Here is a 19,749-nt window from a genome sequence, read left to right as displayed (position 1 = left end):
TTGCCACAGGAACACATCAAATCTTTTTAAGCATTTGTCGCTTGCTCATCCTGATCTTTTCAAAGAATTAAGAGATCGACAGGTGAGTGCATCATTCATAAATTCAGATTTGATTTGACTTTTTATTTACATCTGATCAACGCACATTCAGATGTAATACAGTAAGCGCAAATGTGCATGTGAGACACGCTAGAATCAATGAAGTTTTGGTCACGTAATGCATGCACTTGCATTTCATACAATCAAATTTTAATTGGATATGAATTGAGCAAGAGTTTTGCTATATTAATTTTAGTATCAATGATATGAAGGGAATGTTTGACGCGCTGCCGACCACTAATATGAAGCAAGTGATAGTGAGATTGATATTTAATGCTTTTTCTTTGGTTGAGTCTGAAATCTGAAAACAATCATGATTTTGAATATTACTTTGACTGTTAGAATAACACTTTACTATAAAGCAACATTTGTTGCATCAATTGCGCAACTTCAGTGCTATTTTTTTTCTTCAAACTTCTTCAAAATGAAACCTATGTTTCCGGTAGGTTTTTTTTTTAGGAGACATTTAGTTTGCGCTGTGTTTGCACTGAAAAGATAAGATTTGAATATATTTTCATCTTATTCAGTTAGCCTATTTTTTTTTCTCCAACATCAAAATGTAACCTATGTTTCCTTTTAGGTTTTTTGTTACAGTTTGATACAAAGGTATTAACATATGAATCTGTTTTTTATTATTATTATTAATAATACTTTTTTTTTTAATTCACTTATCATTTGAGGCTGGTTATTTGTCACCTATGGTATCGATTTAGTATCGATACCGAAGTACTACATTCTGGTATCGTACCGAAGTCAAAATTATGGTATCGAGCCATCCCTAGTGCCGCTCAGTCAGTCCTGTCGTGAGTCAGCAGCACAGTGACACAGTGATCTTCTTATACAGTGGCATGCAAAAGTTTGGGTACCCCTTGCAGAATCTGTGAAAATGTGAATAATTTTAACAAAATAAGAGAGATCATACAAAATGCATGTTATTTTTTATTTAGTACTGTCCTGAGTAAGATATTTTACATAAAAGATGTTTACATATAGTCCACAAGATAAACAAACAGCTGAAATGATTAAAATAACCCCATTCAAAAGTTAGGGAACCCTTGTTTCTTAATACTGTGTGTGGTTAGCTGGATGATCTACGACTGTGTTTTTGTTTTGTGATTGTTGTTCATGAGTCCCTTGTTTGTTCTGAACAGTTCAACTGAGCTCTGTTCTTCAGAAAAATCCTCCAGGTCCTGCAGATTCTTCAGTTTTCCAGCATCTTTTGCGTATTTGAACCCTTTCCAGCAGTGACTGTATGATTTTGAGATCCATCTTTTCACACTGAGGACACCTGAGGGACTCAAACACAACAATTAAAAAAGGTTCAAACATTCACTGATGCTCCTAAAGGAAACACGATGCATTAAGAGCCGGGGGGTGAAAACGTTTTGAATTTGAAGATCAAGGTAAATTGTACTTAATTTGTTTTCTGGGAAACATGCAAGTAGCTTTTGGATCTCAAAATCATAATCACCGCTGGAAAGGGTTCAAATACGCAAAAGATGCTGGAAAACTGAAGATTCTGCAGGACCTGGAGGATTTTTCTGAAGAACAGAGCTCAGTTGAACTGTTCCGAACAAACAAGGGACTCATGAACAACCATCACAAAACATCGTAGATCATCCAGGTAACCACACACAGTATTAAGAACCAAGGGTTCCCAAACTTTTGAATGGGGTTATTTTTAATAATTTCAGCAATTCTTTTGTCTTGTGGACTACATGTAAACATCTTTTATTGAAAATATCTTACTCAGGACAGTACTAAATAAAAAAATAAGATTAATAACATTTTGTATGATCTCTCTTATTTTGTTAAAATTATTCACATTTTCACAGATTCTGCAAGGGTTTCCCAAACTTTCGCATGCAACTGGAATTCGTCCGTGTCTCTGTCTGTCCAGCTGTGAGGATTGTGTGATCTGGACTCACACCGGTTCACACTCAGGTGCTCCGAGTGAGTCCAGATCTCATACGCTCATCTAAGCCAGTCCAGAATGCCCAGCGTGACACACGTCTGAGTTCATGTTTGTGCTTCAGAATAGAAGAGCTCTTATTAAAATCACTGAAATTCATCCATGAGTTTTTGATCTTTCTTGAACCCGTGCTGACTCATTCACATTATAAAGGCCTGCTGTGCAGCACCTGTATGTTCTGATTTCATCTTTCATTGGTGGAGCTCTGCTGTCAGTCACAGTGCTGACCAATCAGGGCTCTGTATGTTGTTTAGTGTCTGCGGGTCACTGTACAGTGATTGACTGAAGAGCGCTTGATGATTCTCCTTTAGTTGGTCGAGTCAGTCGCTGTATAGAGTACATCAGCACAATATCATGAAGTACTTGAAGTAAATAACAGTGACCATGATGGAAGATTATTGTAACTCCTACCTTTTAATTTAATGAGAAATCAGTTCCGAAATGGAGTTCTTCAGAGCCCCTTGTGTCTTTACTGGACGCAGATCCTTCTCCTGATCGTGAGAAATGTCTTTATATTCTTTATGCAGATGATTTGATGTCTGATTGGTGGTTTAGGCCACATGACCTCTGAAGATGACCTGTGAGATTGTTAGCATGTCTCCTAAAGTCATTTGATTTTTTCATTAGACATTAGAGTTAGGGCTGCACGATTTTGGAAAAAAATTAAATGTATATTTTTTCTGCGATTTTATATTTCGATATGAAAAAAATCACCAGATGACTTGAATAGCTTTATTTGGAAAAAATAATCAATGATTGGGATGATTTTGTTGGTGACTAAATCAGCATAGAACATAAACAAATTACACGCATAGATAGAACAAAGAAACAAATGAAATAAACAGTGCTTTATATTTGTCAGGCAAGTCTAACAGTATTCAGGTACAGAAATGAAATAATCAAATGTAAAATAACACTGCATAGTCTTCACTGTATAAATTAAATCTAATAAATCTGTTAAAGCTACAAAAGTGATTATATTTGTTTTGTTGTTTGACGTAGAAAGCAACAGGAATATTAAACTGCCGTGAACCAATATAGTTTTACACATCCATTTTCTTTCTCAGTTGTTTACCTTCACCTGAGCCATTAGCAACTGTTTACAAGGACACTTGCAGAGACATGCATTTTGCTATAATTTTGTGTGTATTTGTTATTTTAGGCACAAATAGATGCGGAAGTGTCTACACCGGACGACAAAATACTACAGAACCCATTATAATCAGTGACGCTGTCTGCACTGGATGCGGCGCGACGCCAATCCCTGACAGAAAACTGATGCTGCGTTCTGTTTATGACGTCCTGACACACAGTTCAGATGATGTGCAGCGATCGCTCTGTGTCCGGTGTAGAACGACTTTAGCTGTAGACAGGGCCGTCATGCACTCATTATTTTTGAGGGGGGCACGAGTTGGGGGGGGGGGGGGTCGTCATGTGACACACAGCAGCCACAACAGCACTTATGTTTTATTTATTTTAGTTGATCTAGTGGGCGATGGTCGAAGTAACCTAATGTAATCTATTAACTATGCATAAAAACCTGTCTGTTTACTTAAGTAACAGATATAGGTTTCATGCCATAACACATTTTAATACGACTGGCTTTATATTTAATGTGAATTTCACATTGAAAGTTAATGTGAACAAAAACATTGTAAGTTAGGCTACTAATCATAACACTTTCATTGTACAGAAAGATAGCAAAGATCATTTAGCTACATTATCAAAGAACATTTTCACTGACAGTCTAGAGTTTACGCACACTCAAAAACTCCCATTAAAATCACTGAAGCTGTTTACACTATGAAATCTTACTTGCATATTCGTACACACATTTGAACTTTGTTGTTTCTGATGAAAGAATTCGCCAGAAAGAGGTATTCAGTCAGCGAGTAAGTGAAGAAAAGCCAGCGCTCCAGCGATGACTCATCTGAACGTCTCTGATTGGTCTTTGCATTCATAAGCTCAACAGCATCGTGTGTGATTGGTTAGGGATGCACCGATACCACTTTTTCCAGTACTCGCACTATACCGATACTTTTATTTTTGGTACTTGCCGATACCGATACTGATATTTTCATTGCATTTGTACATTTTTTAAATATTGGGTACAGAAATCAAACAAGTATGTATAATGTTAATTGGTTAACTTCATTTATCAAATAAATAGTCAAACCAAAATTTATTCAAACACCTTTAAAATTTCTCACATTATCACGGTTTATTCGCTATAGTTTAGAAAATGGTAATAAAATATGACAAGAACTCAATGAACACATTCAGCTTGATAATGTCAGATAACTTTGATAGAAAGGTATATAATGGATTACAATCAACCAAAAATGATTCAGACAGCTGTTAGTATGACAATATTTACACAACTATCATTACTCTGTCGGGCCACTCTTAATCTTAATGAGCCTGTAGTCTCCTGGCCATGCTGTAAACCAGCTTCATGCAAACCTGAACTTCAGTTTTTTTCCCAGACTCGGTCTGAATAATTTTTTGTCCCAAATTTGTATCAATTTTACTGGTAGTCCACTGTATGAAGAATTTTTGGTTATATGTCACAGTTTACTTTATTTTGATTTGACTGTATAATATCTTCGTTTATTTTCACACTTAATTATGCCCATTCAAATGTATTTTACAAGTTTTTGCAGAATGCGAGGGACAAGTACAGAACATAGCGCATAGGCTGTCGTATATGCTTAAGGTTGAAAATAAATGATGGTTTATAGTGAATACCCCTATAAATTGTCTTATATTTACGATTTAGTTTTAAGACAAATGATGCGTGTGCCAAGTGAGCGAATATCAATAAAGATCACACAACAGAAGTGCGCGCACGCTCGCTCTCTCTCCCTCCCTACCTTAAGTAACTCGTGTATTGTTTAACTTACTTGTTTTTGACATATCCGACCGAACTACAAACTATCCAGTGATGTCTGTGAGAAAGGGATATTCTCTCAACGAGCTCGTACATCTGCGCGCTCAATCCACTCAGCGTGCTTTGCTTAGCCCATCAGCTCGCGCACATCAGCTATACAGGCGTCAATACTGAATGGTTAACATTCATTTCATTGCATGCATATAGTTCGTAGACATCCTTAATCCCTAATAAGTCCATTCTGCTGTCTGTTGTTATGTTGTCTGTATTTCTTTGTCTGAATATGGCACTTATCTCATGCAGTGTGGCATCGGCGTTTGGTATCAGGGCATTTTAACGAGTACAGGAGCTCAGTATCGGGCCCAATACCGATAGGTATCGGTGCATCCCTATGATTGGTTATAATGCACAGTGCTGTAAAAACGGTTTGTATCTGCTCTGGCTCAGAGCCAGCCAGCGAACGCAGATTTGAATTTAGCAGCTGATGATATGATGCACTGAACGTTCTAATTCACGCCGGTGTGATTGTATTAAATATATAAAATATTATTCGGCTATTTTTTGTCTTTTGGGAGCTGCATTCAAATTCACTTGGCTCATAAATCTGAGGGGGCACGTGCCCCTCACTTTGAATGGGCATGACACCACTGGCTGTAGACACAGTGTCTGTGTGAGCAAAGAAAACAATCAGTATAAATAACGATCAGCATACTAAACATCGCCCATCCTGCGACGTGAATATTGCGGATCCACACATCACGACATCGATGCTGAAACCATATATCGTGCAGCCCTAATTAGATTTGAACATTTATTTAATTTTTCATTTCAGCATTTGACCAGAGGACATTTAGTTCCTTGCAGTTTTATTTTGGACTGTGTGATCAGTGTTTCACTTGCAGCAGCATTTGCGTGAAATCTTCCATTTACAGATCGTTCTGGTATTATTACATGATATGTAGAGTAGTGGCGCGTTGTAGTTTTCGTTTAATCAAGGTTTGCTGTGAATGATGCGAGTTTGCGTCAGTGCGACTGTAAAGAATCAGGAAACTAGAGGCGTTTGTGGACGAAAGCTCTGATCTCGAAGTGTTTGGATTCTAATGTTCTCTTTCTTTCTTTAGGAACCATGAATTTGCGAGAGCTGCGTGTGAACGGGCCGCGATGAGCAGTGCGTCTGAAGATCGTCCGCTGTGAAGACGCCACGCCTGACCCTCTGCCTGCTGGTAGCTGCCACTCTTTCAGTGTTCAGTCATTTGAGGTGCTTTTATGTCCAGATTGGAAGCGCTTTCGGACTTCTTTCTCATGGCTTTGATTGGTCAGACACTAGCGGCGGAGTTCCTGTCTGCATCGAGTGGCAAAGTAATGCGGCTCTTCCTCTGGGCTGCGCTGTGAGCCGTCTCGCTGCGGTCCTGTTGTGCTCCGTCTTCCCTCTTCTGAGCGTCAGAATGAGACATTGTGTCGGGACAGAGAAGAGCGTGTGATCTCTCACGAGGAGTTTTGCACCGGTCCATAAAAATGAATGGAGGAAAAGAGAGGGAGGGTGTTGAGGGCAGAGGTCAGCTGGCCCAGGTACCCATCGGCTGGCAGCGCAAGGTGGAGCCCTCGGGGGTCCTGTATATCAGGTATGGACCTACTCTGTCTGAACATGCGTCGCTAGGGTCCAGATTAATTCCTGCCGAAATGAACTGTCCATAAACATTTCCTAATAGCTGTGAATCACTATTTAGCATTATCTCTAATTAAAAGCGACAGTGGCATTGTTCAGCATAGGGTTAGTTTAGGTGGCGTGTCACTCGATCGCAGCATCATTTATGAGATTCGGTGAAACTGCAGCTGACACTAAAACACTAAGACGCATTGTGATTTGGTCCTGTTTACATCTCAGGAGAGTTCTGCATGTACATCACTGCAAAAAGTAGAGAGAAAAATGCATTCCTGATCAGCATCAGGTGTTTGGTGTGTTGATTTTGAATCGCTCGCATCGCTTACATCAGCGAGGCTTGAGCGTTCCTGATAAGTTACCGACCCAAAGCCAGCTGCCCTCGTCTGGAGCGTTTCACGTGCTTCTCCAGACACAGGCAGTTATTTTTAGAAAGGCTCTAACATTATTGTTTATAGATTGCTGTCTTTACTGTAATTGTGATTATTTGGTGTGTGTGTTTGTAGTCCGAGTGGATCAGTGCTGTCCTGCCTTGAGCAGGTGAAGTCGTATCTGCTGACCGATGGAACCTGTAAATGTGGCCTGGAGTGTCCACTCATCCTCCACAAGGTCAGTACTCAGACGTCATGCTGCCCATTTCATACGGTCTGGACGTCTTTCCAAAAGCCACGTTGTCATTGGTGATAGTGTTGATGTGGAGGATAAATCACTGTGCTGTATTTTATTGTGAGAATTTTTCAAGATGCATTTTTGTCACTGGTTTAAAACCGAACTAGCCGTAGCAATGAATCACTCTTTAGAATCCATTTTTTATTTTTTTTTGTAAAATGACCTGAATCGATTTGTAATTGTTCAATTAATTCAGTTGCTCTCTTAATGATTCATTAGGACTTCAGTCATTAAAAAAACCCCAGCTATATAAGAACAAAGTGAACAAAAAAGAGCACCATCAAAATAAAACAGTAATAAATAAAAAAGTCTTTATTTTTAAAGGTAGCTGAGAAACATCAGTTAGTGCTGTATCTTGAAAATAAGGGGCTGTTCAGGTTAAAAGTGTTATATTAGCCTGCAATGTTTTTTTTTTTTAAATGATTTCTTACATAAACTCTCTTTTGCTGTTTTACTCTTTTTTTTTTTTTTTTTTTTTTTTTTTTTTTATTAATTTGTTTATTTATTTATTTTTTATTTTTCTGCTGTGCGATTTATAGACTATTACCAGGGTCCACACAAGGTCCTTAAAGGGAATTAAATCAGAAATCGAATCAGCTTTATTGGCCTAAGTGTGCGCAAACACACGAGGAATTTGTTGTGGTTTTTAAGACGCTCTGGTACATACATACATACATGCATATCTGACATGAGAACAGAAACATTTAAATAAGACTTAACAATAATAATAATAATGTGGTTTAAAAAAGTCAAACCAAAATTTATTTTTGGTGACACATCAATATTTGTCACATTATCACAGTTTATTCGCTATAGTTGAGAAAATAGTAATAAAATATGAGAAGAACTTAGAGTTAAACGGAGTCAGAACAAACTCATCTTGATAATGTCAGATAACTTTGATAGAAAGGAATGTAATGAATTGGGTTGAATAGCTGTCAGCTGTTAAATTTAAGAACACTATAAGATAAAACCAATTTAGTTCAACCAATCACCAAACAATGCTTCATTTAGTTCAGTCTGTGGTGGAAAAACATCACATTAGCAATTAAAGAAGAAAACCTTAAGCAAAACATGCTCAAGTCAAAGTGTCTGAATTGTTGCTCCCAAATTTTTATCAGTTTTACTGGTAGTCCACTGTATGAAGAATTTTTGGGTGTAATATGTCACAGTTTACTTCTATTTTGCTCTCCTCACTTACAAAAATGAACTATAGTGACCTGCTCCTACTAGTAAAAAAATATAAAAAATGCTATCTGCTGTCTGAATAATATTTGGTTTGACTGTATGTGTCTGCAGTTTGGACACCCAAGAAACAAATGTATATTTTGGATGAAGTATACTTGGGTAAAGTCTTTAATGATATTCGTGAACGCTGAACTGGATTTGATGGAAATGAAAAGCGACCAGCCAGAGCTCTGCTTTTACTTGGTGTTTAAGAGCAGGTTAGCAAAAAAAAAATATTTTGTGTTGGAGTCCCAGAATTACTACGTGAAAGATTCACAGCCAAATATATCTGTTGTATCCAAACTTTGGGGTACGAAAACTTCAACCAGATAGTAGTAGTTTGAATTCTGGATAAAGCACATGAGAAGCATCCAGAGTCATTTTCCTTGCTTGTTTAGAAATAATTTTGTTAAAAATAGACTGAAGATTGGGGTAATCCCCCAGACTAAACACTTTCATTGCCGTATGCACCAAAGGGTTCAGCTGAGATCACAAACCAGGCCGCCATACCATACAGAAAGATGGGTTCAATACAGGCATGATAAAACAGCAACATGACCCTCTGAGTATATGTGTATATGAGTCTCTGCGCTGGTGACGTATGCGCTGTGAATTCTTATTGTGAATATACTGTAGTTATGCCACCAGAGTCAAAAACACGAGAAAGTAGTAAGTGTTCTGAAGGAAGGATTCACCTCAGTGTTTCTGATCAGTCAGTAATTCAGCATACTGAATTATCAGCAGTAGGATGTTATTTCTGTGTATTTAAAGGCAGGGTAGGTGATTTGGTAAAAAAACAAAATTATGCTTTTTAAGTCTCTTTACATACCGATAACTATCACTGTTAAGTGGTCTAAATGTATTTAAATGTTTTTATATAATCTGTGGAAGGCATAGGTCCATAAAATGTTCGACCAATCAGATTACCGGTCCGAGGGCTACGATAGGCTGTTCTACCTGTCTGTCAATGTTTGTATTTGCATAAATCCATGCACCCTGTTTGCACAGACATTACAGAGCGAGTGAGAACGGAAGGCATTGTTATTGTAATATTATGCGCTTTGTACTGTAATGTTTCCTCATCGGTGAATGAGACTCATCTGACAGCGTTTGTGCCGTCTCTCACCGTGTCGCTGGTTATCCTCTGCTGTGCGCGGTCATGTGTTCTGCAGGAGGTGTGGCTTTGGAGAATGATTTGCAGGGAAGGTGGGATCTTATGCTGTCAAAGCTAGCTTGCTATTGCTAGCCTTTCCAAAATTGCCTAACCTACCTTTTAGTGTCATTACAGTCACTCAAGGCTGACATCCACAGTCTATACTTATTTAATGTAATAGGAGTTAATATAAATGTTTATCAAATTTAACTTTTTAGTTTTAGTTACTTTTTCTTATTTGTAAGTCGCTTTGGACAAAAGCGTCTGCTAAATGACAAAAGTAAGTAAAGTAACTTTTTGTCCAAAGTCTGAATTCGGTTTGGATATAACATTCTGTTTGTATTAAATGACGGATGAAGAAAACATGAGAAATAAAAGGGCAGTCGTATAAATGAATGCATTCCCTAAAAATGGTGCTGGAAAAATTGTCACGTTTAACAGTTGAAGCTCATCCTGAGAGCCTTTTCTTTCGGCTCCGGTGTTATAATGTGAGCTGTGATGTAGGATGCTTCTCCTGTGCTCATGTGATCGTAAAGCATCCACGGCTCAAAATATCAGTAGGAACAGTAGGCCATCTAGCTATTTTATGTCTGCTGTTTCATAAATACTGTTTATTCCCACACATTACTTGTTTCATGCATACTATTTAGTATATCTATATATATCTTCTAAATGACTGAATGTAAATATAGAGAAATGGGCCTGTTTGGATGCAAGGTTAACTTCCGGTAATCAGTGTGCTGTTATTGAGATTTGCTCGCCCCTAAATCTCACATCAAATAAACAAAGCGGACTTTATGCTGACACTCAAGTCTTGGTCTGAAATTTGTTTTCTCAGGTTTTCAATTTTGCTCCTGGTGCGGTGGTGAAGCAGAGGACTGCGGAGGACGTGAAGGCCGATGAGGATGTGACCAAGCTCTGCATCCACAAGAGGAAGCTGATCGCAGTGGCCACGCTGCATAAGAGCATGGAGCTGCCGCCTCCGTCCCTGACGCTCACCAGTCCCGGCGGAGCCACAAGTATGACAAACATTTACAGAGAAGTGAAGAATCATTGATCTTTAGGGCTGGGTATCATTCAAAATTTTTTGATATCGACTTCGATACCTGAATGGTTCGGTTCCTGAACAATACTTTTTTCGATACCAAATTTATTAAATCTGTAACTAGATTAATTTACACATTACCTCAAAAACCTTTGGTTTTATTTTTTCAGCTTGTGGTCGTTTTTACATACTCCTGAGTCCTGAGCCACTGCACAAAGGAACAAATTGTAACCAACACAATAACTCAGTGCAAGTTTTCATAAAGTTCAAATAGTTTTCAGTTTCCACGTATTTTAGGCAACGTTTAGTTGCATTTTCATTTTAAATGCTCAGAATCATTTATTTTAATTTTCCACTGATTTACTGAGCATTAGCTGCTTCCAGCGCTGTCTGCCTGAGTTTTGTCTTGTTCACAAGTCACTGTTCAGACTTAGATGAAGCTCATTCACTGCTCATATGTCCATTACATTTCTGCATTCAGTTCTGTACAGAAGCAACCCAGGAAAACGTTTCTACGGCTGAAACATGAAGCTAATAAACACACAATTATGACATTATATGATTTATATGTGATTTTCAAGAGATTCTGCCTATTTTCATTAAAAAACAGGCTGTTCACATGAGAAATGCTAAGCAGGTGTAGTGATTACAATCGGAATTTATTACAATCACTCAATGGTGGTTTAAAGTGAGTTTTGAGTAAAAGCGTAGTATAAATCTTTTAAATTATCTTATTTAGCATGATGCTATAGTGTGCTTGAATGGTCACGCGACATGCATTTTCGGTCGTGTAGTTTTCTGAAATGCAGTGGAAACACCAGTATGGACGAGGATCGGTTTCATTTTAAAACTGAGTTTTAAAGAGAAAACACACTAGTGTAAATGTAGCCTTACATCTATAGGGATGGACACTACAGCTTCAAGTGTGAGGCACGTCTCAGGGCATCACCGGTGTAAACTAGGGCTGGGTATCGAGTTCGATACTTTTTAGGCACCGACCGAATTGCCTCGATACCACCGAAAAACGTCTTGTCGTTCGGTACCAAATTTCGATACCTAAGGGGTTAATCTCATCACCATCAGTGAGCCAATAATCCTGCAGCACTAGGTGTGTTTGACTAGAAGTGAGGCGGTGCTGATTGATCAGTGTTTGACCTCCGCGAGAGCGATTCGGAAGCGTACGGAGCAGTCCGCTCTCTATATCGCGCGGTTTGTTTACTACACACAGACTGAAGCTCGCGTGACGCTCGCGGTGATTTCAGCGTCTGCCGTCTCACTAAATGAGGACATAAACGCATGAACATCATCTCTAGAACTGCTCTGAGATTCACTTCATGAGCATTTTACCATTTTATTTGAGTAAAACTTGCGTCATATCATATACACACAGAACTGTAAAGGTATTCCCGGAAACCCGTCAAAATAAAAGTTTGGATTAACTTGGAAGACACTGCGGCAGAAATATATTAATATTGTTCAGCAGACAGTACATACTGCTACTACTAGGCTACTATTACAATTATTAAAACTCTTATTTTTTTTTAAGTAATGACCACACAACATTTCTTCCATGTTTTAATTTTAAGAACTGACCTGCACATTTATATTTATATTTTTTATCTGATCTTTTATTTTATTTTATTATTTTATTTTATTTTTTCTACTTTTCTTCTTCTTCTTAATATTTGTATACTTTATAATTGCACTGTCCTTGGAGCGGACCTGACCTACATTTCACTGCTGGTTATACTCTGTATAATTGTGTATGTGACGAATAAAACTCTTGAATCTTGAATCTAATAGTAACATTTTGTTTGCCAAAATAAATAGTTTTATTTTCAATAATTTAAAAGAAAAATGAAATTAATGTTTTATGCCTTCATTTGAAAACCAGATACAGAACACAGAATTTCTGAGGAAAAAGAAAACATTTCATAAGGCTGTTTTAAGAATACATTTGAATAAACGAAGTAGTTTTTATGCATTCAAATAATTTAGACATACTACAACACAGAATTTAATAATAACAATAAAACATATTGTGAAAGAAAATAAAACACCCACTTATGAAAGTGGATAAAGATTTTAAATTTCTTGAAGTCTTTAACAACCTAGAATAAATGAATAGAAATGATGATTCTGTCTGAGCGATGCGTTTTAAAACGAGCACGCACTAGTGTAAACTGAAAACTATTTGAGCTTTATTAAAATTATTTGCACTGATTTATTGTGTTGGCTATATTTTGTTCCTTTGTGCAGTGGCTCAGGTGACGAGTCTTTGAGTCTGTAGACATGTCAACAAGCTGAAAAAAATAAAACCAAAGTTTTTTGAGATAATGTAATCTTGTTAAAACTGTTTTCATAAAATTGTTATCGAAAAAAGTATCGTTCAGGAACCGGTATCGAACTCAAGGTATCGGTATCGGTATCGAACATTTTTGATCGATACCCAGCCCTAGTGTAAACTACTGTGTATTTCCTTGATGCCGCACCAGAGCCAGTCACCAGGGGTGTATTCCAGAAAGTGGGTTTTGTTGGAAACTCAGAGTTTAACACCAGAAAAGGGAAAATGTTCGGTTCCAATAAAAGACAACACTAAACCTCTCGGTAATTTACCATGGCTTAACTTACTGTGCGACCCTTACCTGATCTGGATCTTCATTCATTCATTCATTCATGCCGCATACATGCTTTTATTGCTGAAACTTTTGTAAAATTATCTGCCAGTGGGCTAAGAAAAATTATCTTAATGCAAATGTAAACGAGTATTTTTCTCATCGCACCACTTATATAAAATATGTTTTGTTTGTTTGCTTTTTTTCCCCTGGAAAGACGACTAAATATCTTATGTAAATTTTCTTATGTTTTCTTATGCAACTTGATTTAAGAATCTTTTGGTATTTTGACTGGAAACAACATGACAAAAATACTAATTATTTAAAGCATGTTTTGCAGTGCAGGTACATTCATTCATTGTGCATATTTTCATGATGCATACATTTTTTTTACATGAGATCCTGTAGATGAGAAGGCTTCATTCATTTTTGGGGAGTTACATTTATGTCAAGAGAGGATTTTGTTTTATTTTATTATTATTATTTTATTTTTGCCTTCTCCACATGCATATTTATTTGAGCGGTACCATTTTTAAATGACGTTCACTTGACAACATCTTGCTGCAACCTCTGGAAGTAACCTAATAATAATTTCTTTGTGGATAGATGCATATTCTGACCATTGTACCTTCCGAAAATGAAACAGAATGAAAGATATAAGGGTTGTCCGAGATATCTTCATCTGTCAGTGGTGCTGGTGCAGGTCCTCAGCCCGTTTTACGAGTCTGTGCCTTCTTGCTGTTGGCTGAATAGAATTCAGATGTTTATTTCATTACCCTAATTAAGAAATGTAGCATGTTGTATTAGAGAACATTTAATTATGTGAAAAGAGCACTAGACTATGTGGGGAAAAAGCTGCTGTGCATTGAAATAGACACTGAAATTTATTGAAAAATGTTTGTAAAAGTCATGTACCCTACAAGTATGCAGACGTCTTTTTGTCGGGTGCTGTTGTCACAATGAATCGTAATTCGGAAGCTCCATTAATCATGGCTTCTCATAGTCGTGGTGCACACGATTGAACTAACTCGGTTCAGCTGTTCTGAAACCTAAAACTCAGTTTCTCATCTCTGGAGTTAACTCAGTTTGTTGAACCTCCTTTCTGGAATATACCCCAGCACTTGATTTAGGCACATCATGCTGCGTGCTTGTTTGCTCACTGATATTGACAAGATGAACCCCTTGGGTTTTGAAATTTGGTACCAAACGACAAGACATTTATTTTATTTTTATTTATTTTTTTAATCCTCGATTGTTTTGAGGCAATTCTGTTGGTGCCTAAAAAGCATTGAACTCGATACCCAACCCTACTGGTCTTTACCCTTTTGAAACTTGTGCCTGTTTCTTTTTCCATTATTTGATGACTTTTGCTGTGCATTGTGGCAGGGGTTCCTATGATGTAGATAAAGTAATGCTAACCAACTGATAAATATAACAAATGCCACAGCATCACATTCTGTGGGAATAAATGTAACCGTGACGATTTCAGGAACCCAAGGCAGTTTTAGCACGAACCCTCGGGGGCTCATATACCCTCGTTAGGAAAGCCAGCACTGAATGAGCAATGGAAATGATTGACAGCGGCTTTCTCTCTTCCTGTAGGTGTGACCTCCGTGACCCCTACCGCACAGCCTCGCGCAATAAGGAGTAAAACCCACGAGGGCCAGCCAGAATGTAAGAACCCGTTCAAGGCGATGATGGCGGCGGGACAGCGGCACTTCTCTCCGGATCTGTGCGGCCTGCAGCAGCCGGAGGTTTTCCCCACGTTCTCCCGGCAGAGGCTGGTCAGCGGTGGCCATGGAGGCATGCTGAGCCCTCCCTCGCAAGCCTTCGCCGACAGCTCTCTGTCCCCGCGAACGGACGCTCTTGGCAGCCCCGACGGGTTTGTGCGCAACACCCCCTGCGGCTTCCAGGGGACGGGCAGCCCCGGGGCCATGCACAGCAGCAGCCGCATCCCTCTGTCTTCTCCCGGAGTCATGATGCACGGCTCGCCCGCCGCCCAGTCGTCCTGCATCATGGCCGGAAGGACTAACATGCCTCTGTCCCCTCCGGTCCCCAACAAGAGCCCCATCATGAAGAAGCCCCTGTGCAGCTACCTGCCGGGCATGGACTCCAGCAGGACCGTGTTTCCGCACAAGGCCCCATCTGCTCCCGCCTGCGCCCTGCAGAGCAAGCAGCTGAGCTCCGAGAAGGACCCTCTCGGCATCCTGGACCCCATCCCCAGTAAACCCAACCCCTCCGCTTTCCAGCCCAGCGCCCACTCTCAGGTACCAATAATGAATGTAAACATCCCCCCCGCCATCGTCCCTCTGCCAAGTAACCTGCCTCTGCCCTCGGTGAAGCCGGGGCCGGTGGGTCACATGCAGAGGATGCAGCACACCACCTCCGTCTCGCCGTCGCCCGTCACCTCGCCTGTGCACATGTCCGGGCCGGCCTTGGTGCGCATGGAGGCGTCTCCGCAGCGCTCCCGCTCCTCCTCCACCTCCTCGGAGCAGGGCAGCTGCGCCGTTCCCCCCTGCGGCAGCATGAAGCTCCCGCCGCGCTCGCCCAGGTCCTCCATGAGCTCGCCCCGGCCCGCTCTGCCCTCCAGCCCATCTGGCAAACTGGATGCTTTCCACCAGTACAAAGATGTGCCCAGCCAGCTGTTGGTGGGGATGAGCACTCAGCACAACCCCATGTATCCGCCGGCCCTGGGCGCCGCCCCACAGAAGGAGCACCCGGGCCTCTTGGGAATGCCACTGAACCAGATCCTTAACCAACACAACGCTGCCTCTTTCCCCGCCAGCAGCCTCCTCTCAGCGGCCGCCAAAGCACAGCTAGCAAATCAAAACAAGCTGGGGAGCGTGGGGCCGTCTGATTCCAGCAGTAATGCTTTAACTCCCATGCTGCCACCCAACCCCGCCATGATCGTGGCCGGTGGCGAGGGCCAGAGCGGACGCGCTGCGCTTCGGGACAAGCTTATGGCGCAGCAGCGCGACCCTCTTCGCAAGCGCAAGCTTCCTCCTAACGCGAACCACGACGGCGCTTTCTTCATGAGAACGCCCTGCTCCTCGGCCGAGCAGATGAGGAAAACCGCCCGGCTGCCCTCCAACACGTCGATGGCTCAGCTGCTGCAGTCTCTGAGCAACCACAGCTCGCACGGGCCCCGGGGCCGAAGCTTGTGTGAGGCTCCGAGTGTGCAGGTCCAGCAACGGCTGCACGGCCCCGGAGTGGAGTCTACGGCGCAGTATCCCGCTGGGATCAACCAGATGCAGGCCACGGTGATGAGAAACTGCGGGCCCGTGAACCAAAGCGGACACGTTCCTCTCGGAAACCACGTGATGGGACACGCGAACGCTCACTTCCAGCCGCGTGTCAACTGTATGCTGCCCGCGGACGCCGTGACCGATGCAGGTGAGGAGTCTCCAGCTCATGCTGATGTTTGCAGAGGTGTCATGCACCTATTATTTTTGAGAGGGTGGGGGGGGTGTCATCATGCTTGTCATGTGACACACAGTAGTCTGAACACACACATGCATCGTTTACATGAAGCGGAAGCAAGCACATGCATCGTGATACTGTCTCCACGATGGCAGCACGCATACAGGATGAGGAGGAAAATGACTGAATAAAGTCATTATTTTTGTTTTCTTTGCGCACAAAGTGATCTGTTTTACCCAGGGCCGGCGCTAGCTATAGGCAGAGCATAGGGCCTTGGACCATTTAGAGCATTGTGGGTGAACTATTTCTTTAATTATAGGCCTATTATGAAATCTCTTGATTCTCAAATATGTGTAAGTAAATGCATTTAGCAACTTTATAGATCATGTTGGTTGATCTATAACGGGTGATGGGCAAAGTAGCCTAATATTAATTTATGCATACTTAATCTTTTAAGTATGCCTAAATCCTGTCTTTTGGCTTTTTCTTATTTGTAAGTCGCTTTGGACAAAAGCGTCTGCTAAATGACAAAAGTAAAAAAGTAAAGGGTGTAAAGACCATCAACTGTACCGTGCGACTCCACCGGGCAGGGACACCGGCAAGGGATAGAAGTATCGCTTTTTATTTTAGTTTATTCATTTATGTATTTATTATTAAAATGTTGGTATGCATGTCAATTTTATTTAATTTCTTTATTTTCTTAAATATGGGGGTATATAGTATTTATAGAGTTGTAACTTTTAGTTTTAGTTACTTTTTCTTATTTGTAAGTCGCTTTGGACAAAAGCGTCTGCTAAATGACTAAAGTAAGTAAAGTTTACTTAAGTACCAGATATGGGTGTCATAATATCATAAACTATTTTTAAAATGGCTGACTTTGTATTTAAGGTGAATTTAATAAAAAAACATTATAACACTTACAGAAAGAGAGCAAGGAACATTTACATTATCAAAGCTCATTATCATTAACTTAAGTCTAGCCAAAGTTCAAGCACTCTCAAAAACTCCCATTATAATTTATTGAAGCTGTTTACACTGTGAAATGATTATCTTACTTGCATTTGTACACACATCTGCACTTTGTTGTTTCTGATGAGAGAATTCACCAGAGAGCAGAATTTAGTCAGCGAGCGCACACAGAACAAAACACCGGCGTTTCAGCGATGACTCTTCTGAACGCCTCTGATTGGCCATTGCTTTCATAAGCTCAACAGAGGTAATAATGCACAGTGCTGTAAAACGCGTAAACGCAAATTTGAATTTATATTCGCCTGTTGTTTGTATTTTGGAAGCTGCATTCACAATCCACTTGGTTCAAAAGTCTGAGGGGACATGCCTCTCGGTTTGAATGGGCTTGATGCCTCCGTTTGTTATACCAAACATTGATTGACCAAATATTGGCTTTGAGAATAATGAAATTTCACTGCTATCTAAGATGTTGGCATCACGACACCCTTATTTCAAACAAAAGTAATTATATATTGCAGTATCATTGTTGAAGTATAAAATGATTTTGTATGATTTTAATGATTATATCATTTTAATGATTTGGAAGCAGCCATTCAAAACACTAACTAATTTTCATTTTTCGTGGTGGGCCACTGAACATTTTTGAAGGGCAAGTAGATCAGAAAAACAAATCACAGTATAATAATTACCACTCTACATATTGACATTTGTTTTGTTATCCTGAATATTTGTTTTTGTTATAATAAAGAATGTGTGAATTGTTGGAGCTGTTATATAGTGAATATAGACACACACAAACACCTTGTAGACTTGACTGTGTTCAGCACTATATAATGTAAACTGATATGGATAAAAGAACGACTGCTTAAATTCGTAAGGCCACCAAGTCAGCTCTTTTATTCTAGGGGTGGAGGAAAAAAATTGATTCACATGTGAATCGCAATTCAGTCTTCTAGCGATTCACAAATTCCAAAAATCTATTTTCTAGTTAATATAATAATAATATTAATAATAATAGCATGATGTTGTCTGAACAAACAAGGTGTAACTCAACTGTGAGAGCGGTGTATTCGGAAAGGTACAGAAAACAAACAATTCAAAGCATTCAAAAGTGGTTATAATGCCCCACATATTACCGTATTGACACGAATGTAAGACGACCCTGATTATAAGACGACCCCCCTTTTCAATATGTACTTTTTGGAAAAAGGCTTTTTGAAATCCAAATCTTGTGTTTTTTCTTAAAGGGGTCATATGATGCGATTTCTTGTTTTCCTTTTCTTTAGTGTGTTATGTAGCTGTTTGTGCATGTATAAGATCTGCAGAATTAAAAAGCTCAAAGTCTCCCACAAAATAATTTATTCTATCTAAAAGAGAAGGCTGATCCAGACCGGGCTAAAATGCCTCATTCAAACACGCCCCACATGTCTATGTCATGATGTGAAAAATATTAGCGTAATGCCGCCCAAATGTTCACGCAAAGAAAGAAGGTGTGGTTTCAGTAACTGCAGTAGTGTTGATGCAGCCATGTCAGGGAGACACTGTGTGTTTCTATGCAAAAGCACTTTTATTTGGACTTCCGAAAGTAGATGCAATTTGGAATCATTGTTGAGATTTGTTTACAACAGAACAGCACAACCCAAATGTTCGAATTTGTACAAGGCTGGCTGTGCATGAAGGCTATTTCTTAAAGGGGTCATATGACGTTGCTAAAATGCAATGTGTTTATGTGGTTTAAAGTAAAAAAAAAAAACACATTATTTTCCACATACTGTACATTATTGTTACTCCTCTATGCCCCGCCTCTCTGAAACACGTTGTTTTTTACAAAGCTCATCGTTCTGAGAGGCGTAGCGTGCTCTGATTGGCCAGCTATCCAGTGCGTTGTGATTGGCCGAATACCTCAAGCGTGAGACGGAAATGTTACGCCCCTTACCGTATTGTGATGCTGTGTCCCGGCACGACGAGACTAAAGCAATAAAACCCATTATAAACGAGGCATTTGTTGCATCCAGTGGGGACATAATTAC

General features: G+C 39.9%; 1 protein-coding gene across 1 annotated transcript in view; it reads left to right on the top strand.

Moving 5' to 3' along the window:
• The window catches only part of LOC306879531 (methyl-CpG-binding domain protein 5-like), a 37,173-nt gene that overhangs the window by 3,269 nt on the left and 14,155 nt on the right, over nucleotides 1–19,749 (top strand). The window contains exons 2-5 of the mRNA XM_079432539.1: nucleotides 6,083–6,583; nucleotides 7,128–7,230; nucleotides 10,509–10,689; nucleotides 14,933–16,723. Coding sequence (XP_079288665.1) covers nucleotides 6,477–6,583; nucleotides 7,128–7,230; nucleotides 10,509–10,689; nucleotides 14,933–16,723 — 2,182 coding nt within the window. The 5' untranslated portion in view covers nucleotides 6,083–6,476. The remainder of the gene's footprint in view (nucleotides 1–6,082; nucleotides 6,584–7,127; nucleotides 7,231–10,508; nucleotides 10,690–14,932; nucleotides 16,724–19,749) is intronic.

The sequence above is a fragment of the Barbus barbus genome, assembly GCF_936440315.1.
Source record: "Barbus barbus genome assembly, chromosome: 13".
Classification (NCBI taxonomy): domain Eukaryota; kingdom Metazoa; phylum Chordata; class Actinopteri; order Cypriniformes; family Cyprinidae; genus Barbus; species Barbus barbus.
The sequence above is the reverse complement of the archived record's forward strand: the minus strand, read 5'-3'. Positions and strand labels throughout refer to the sequence as shown.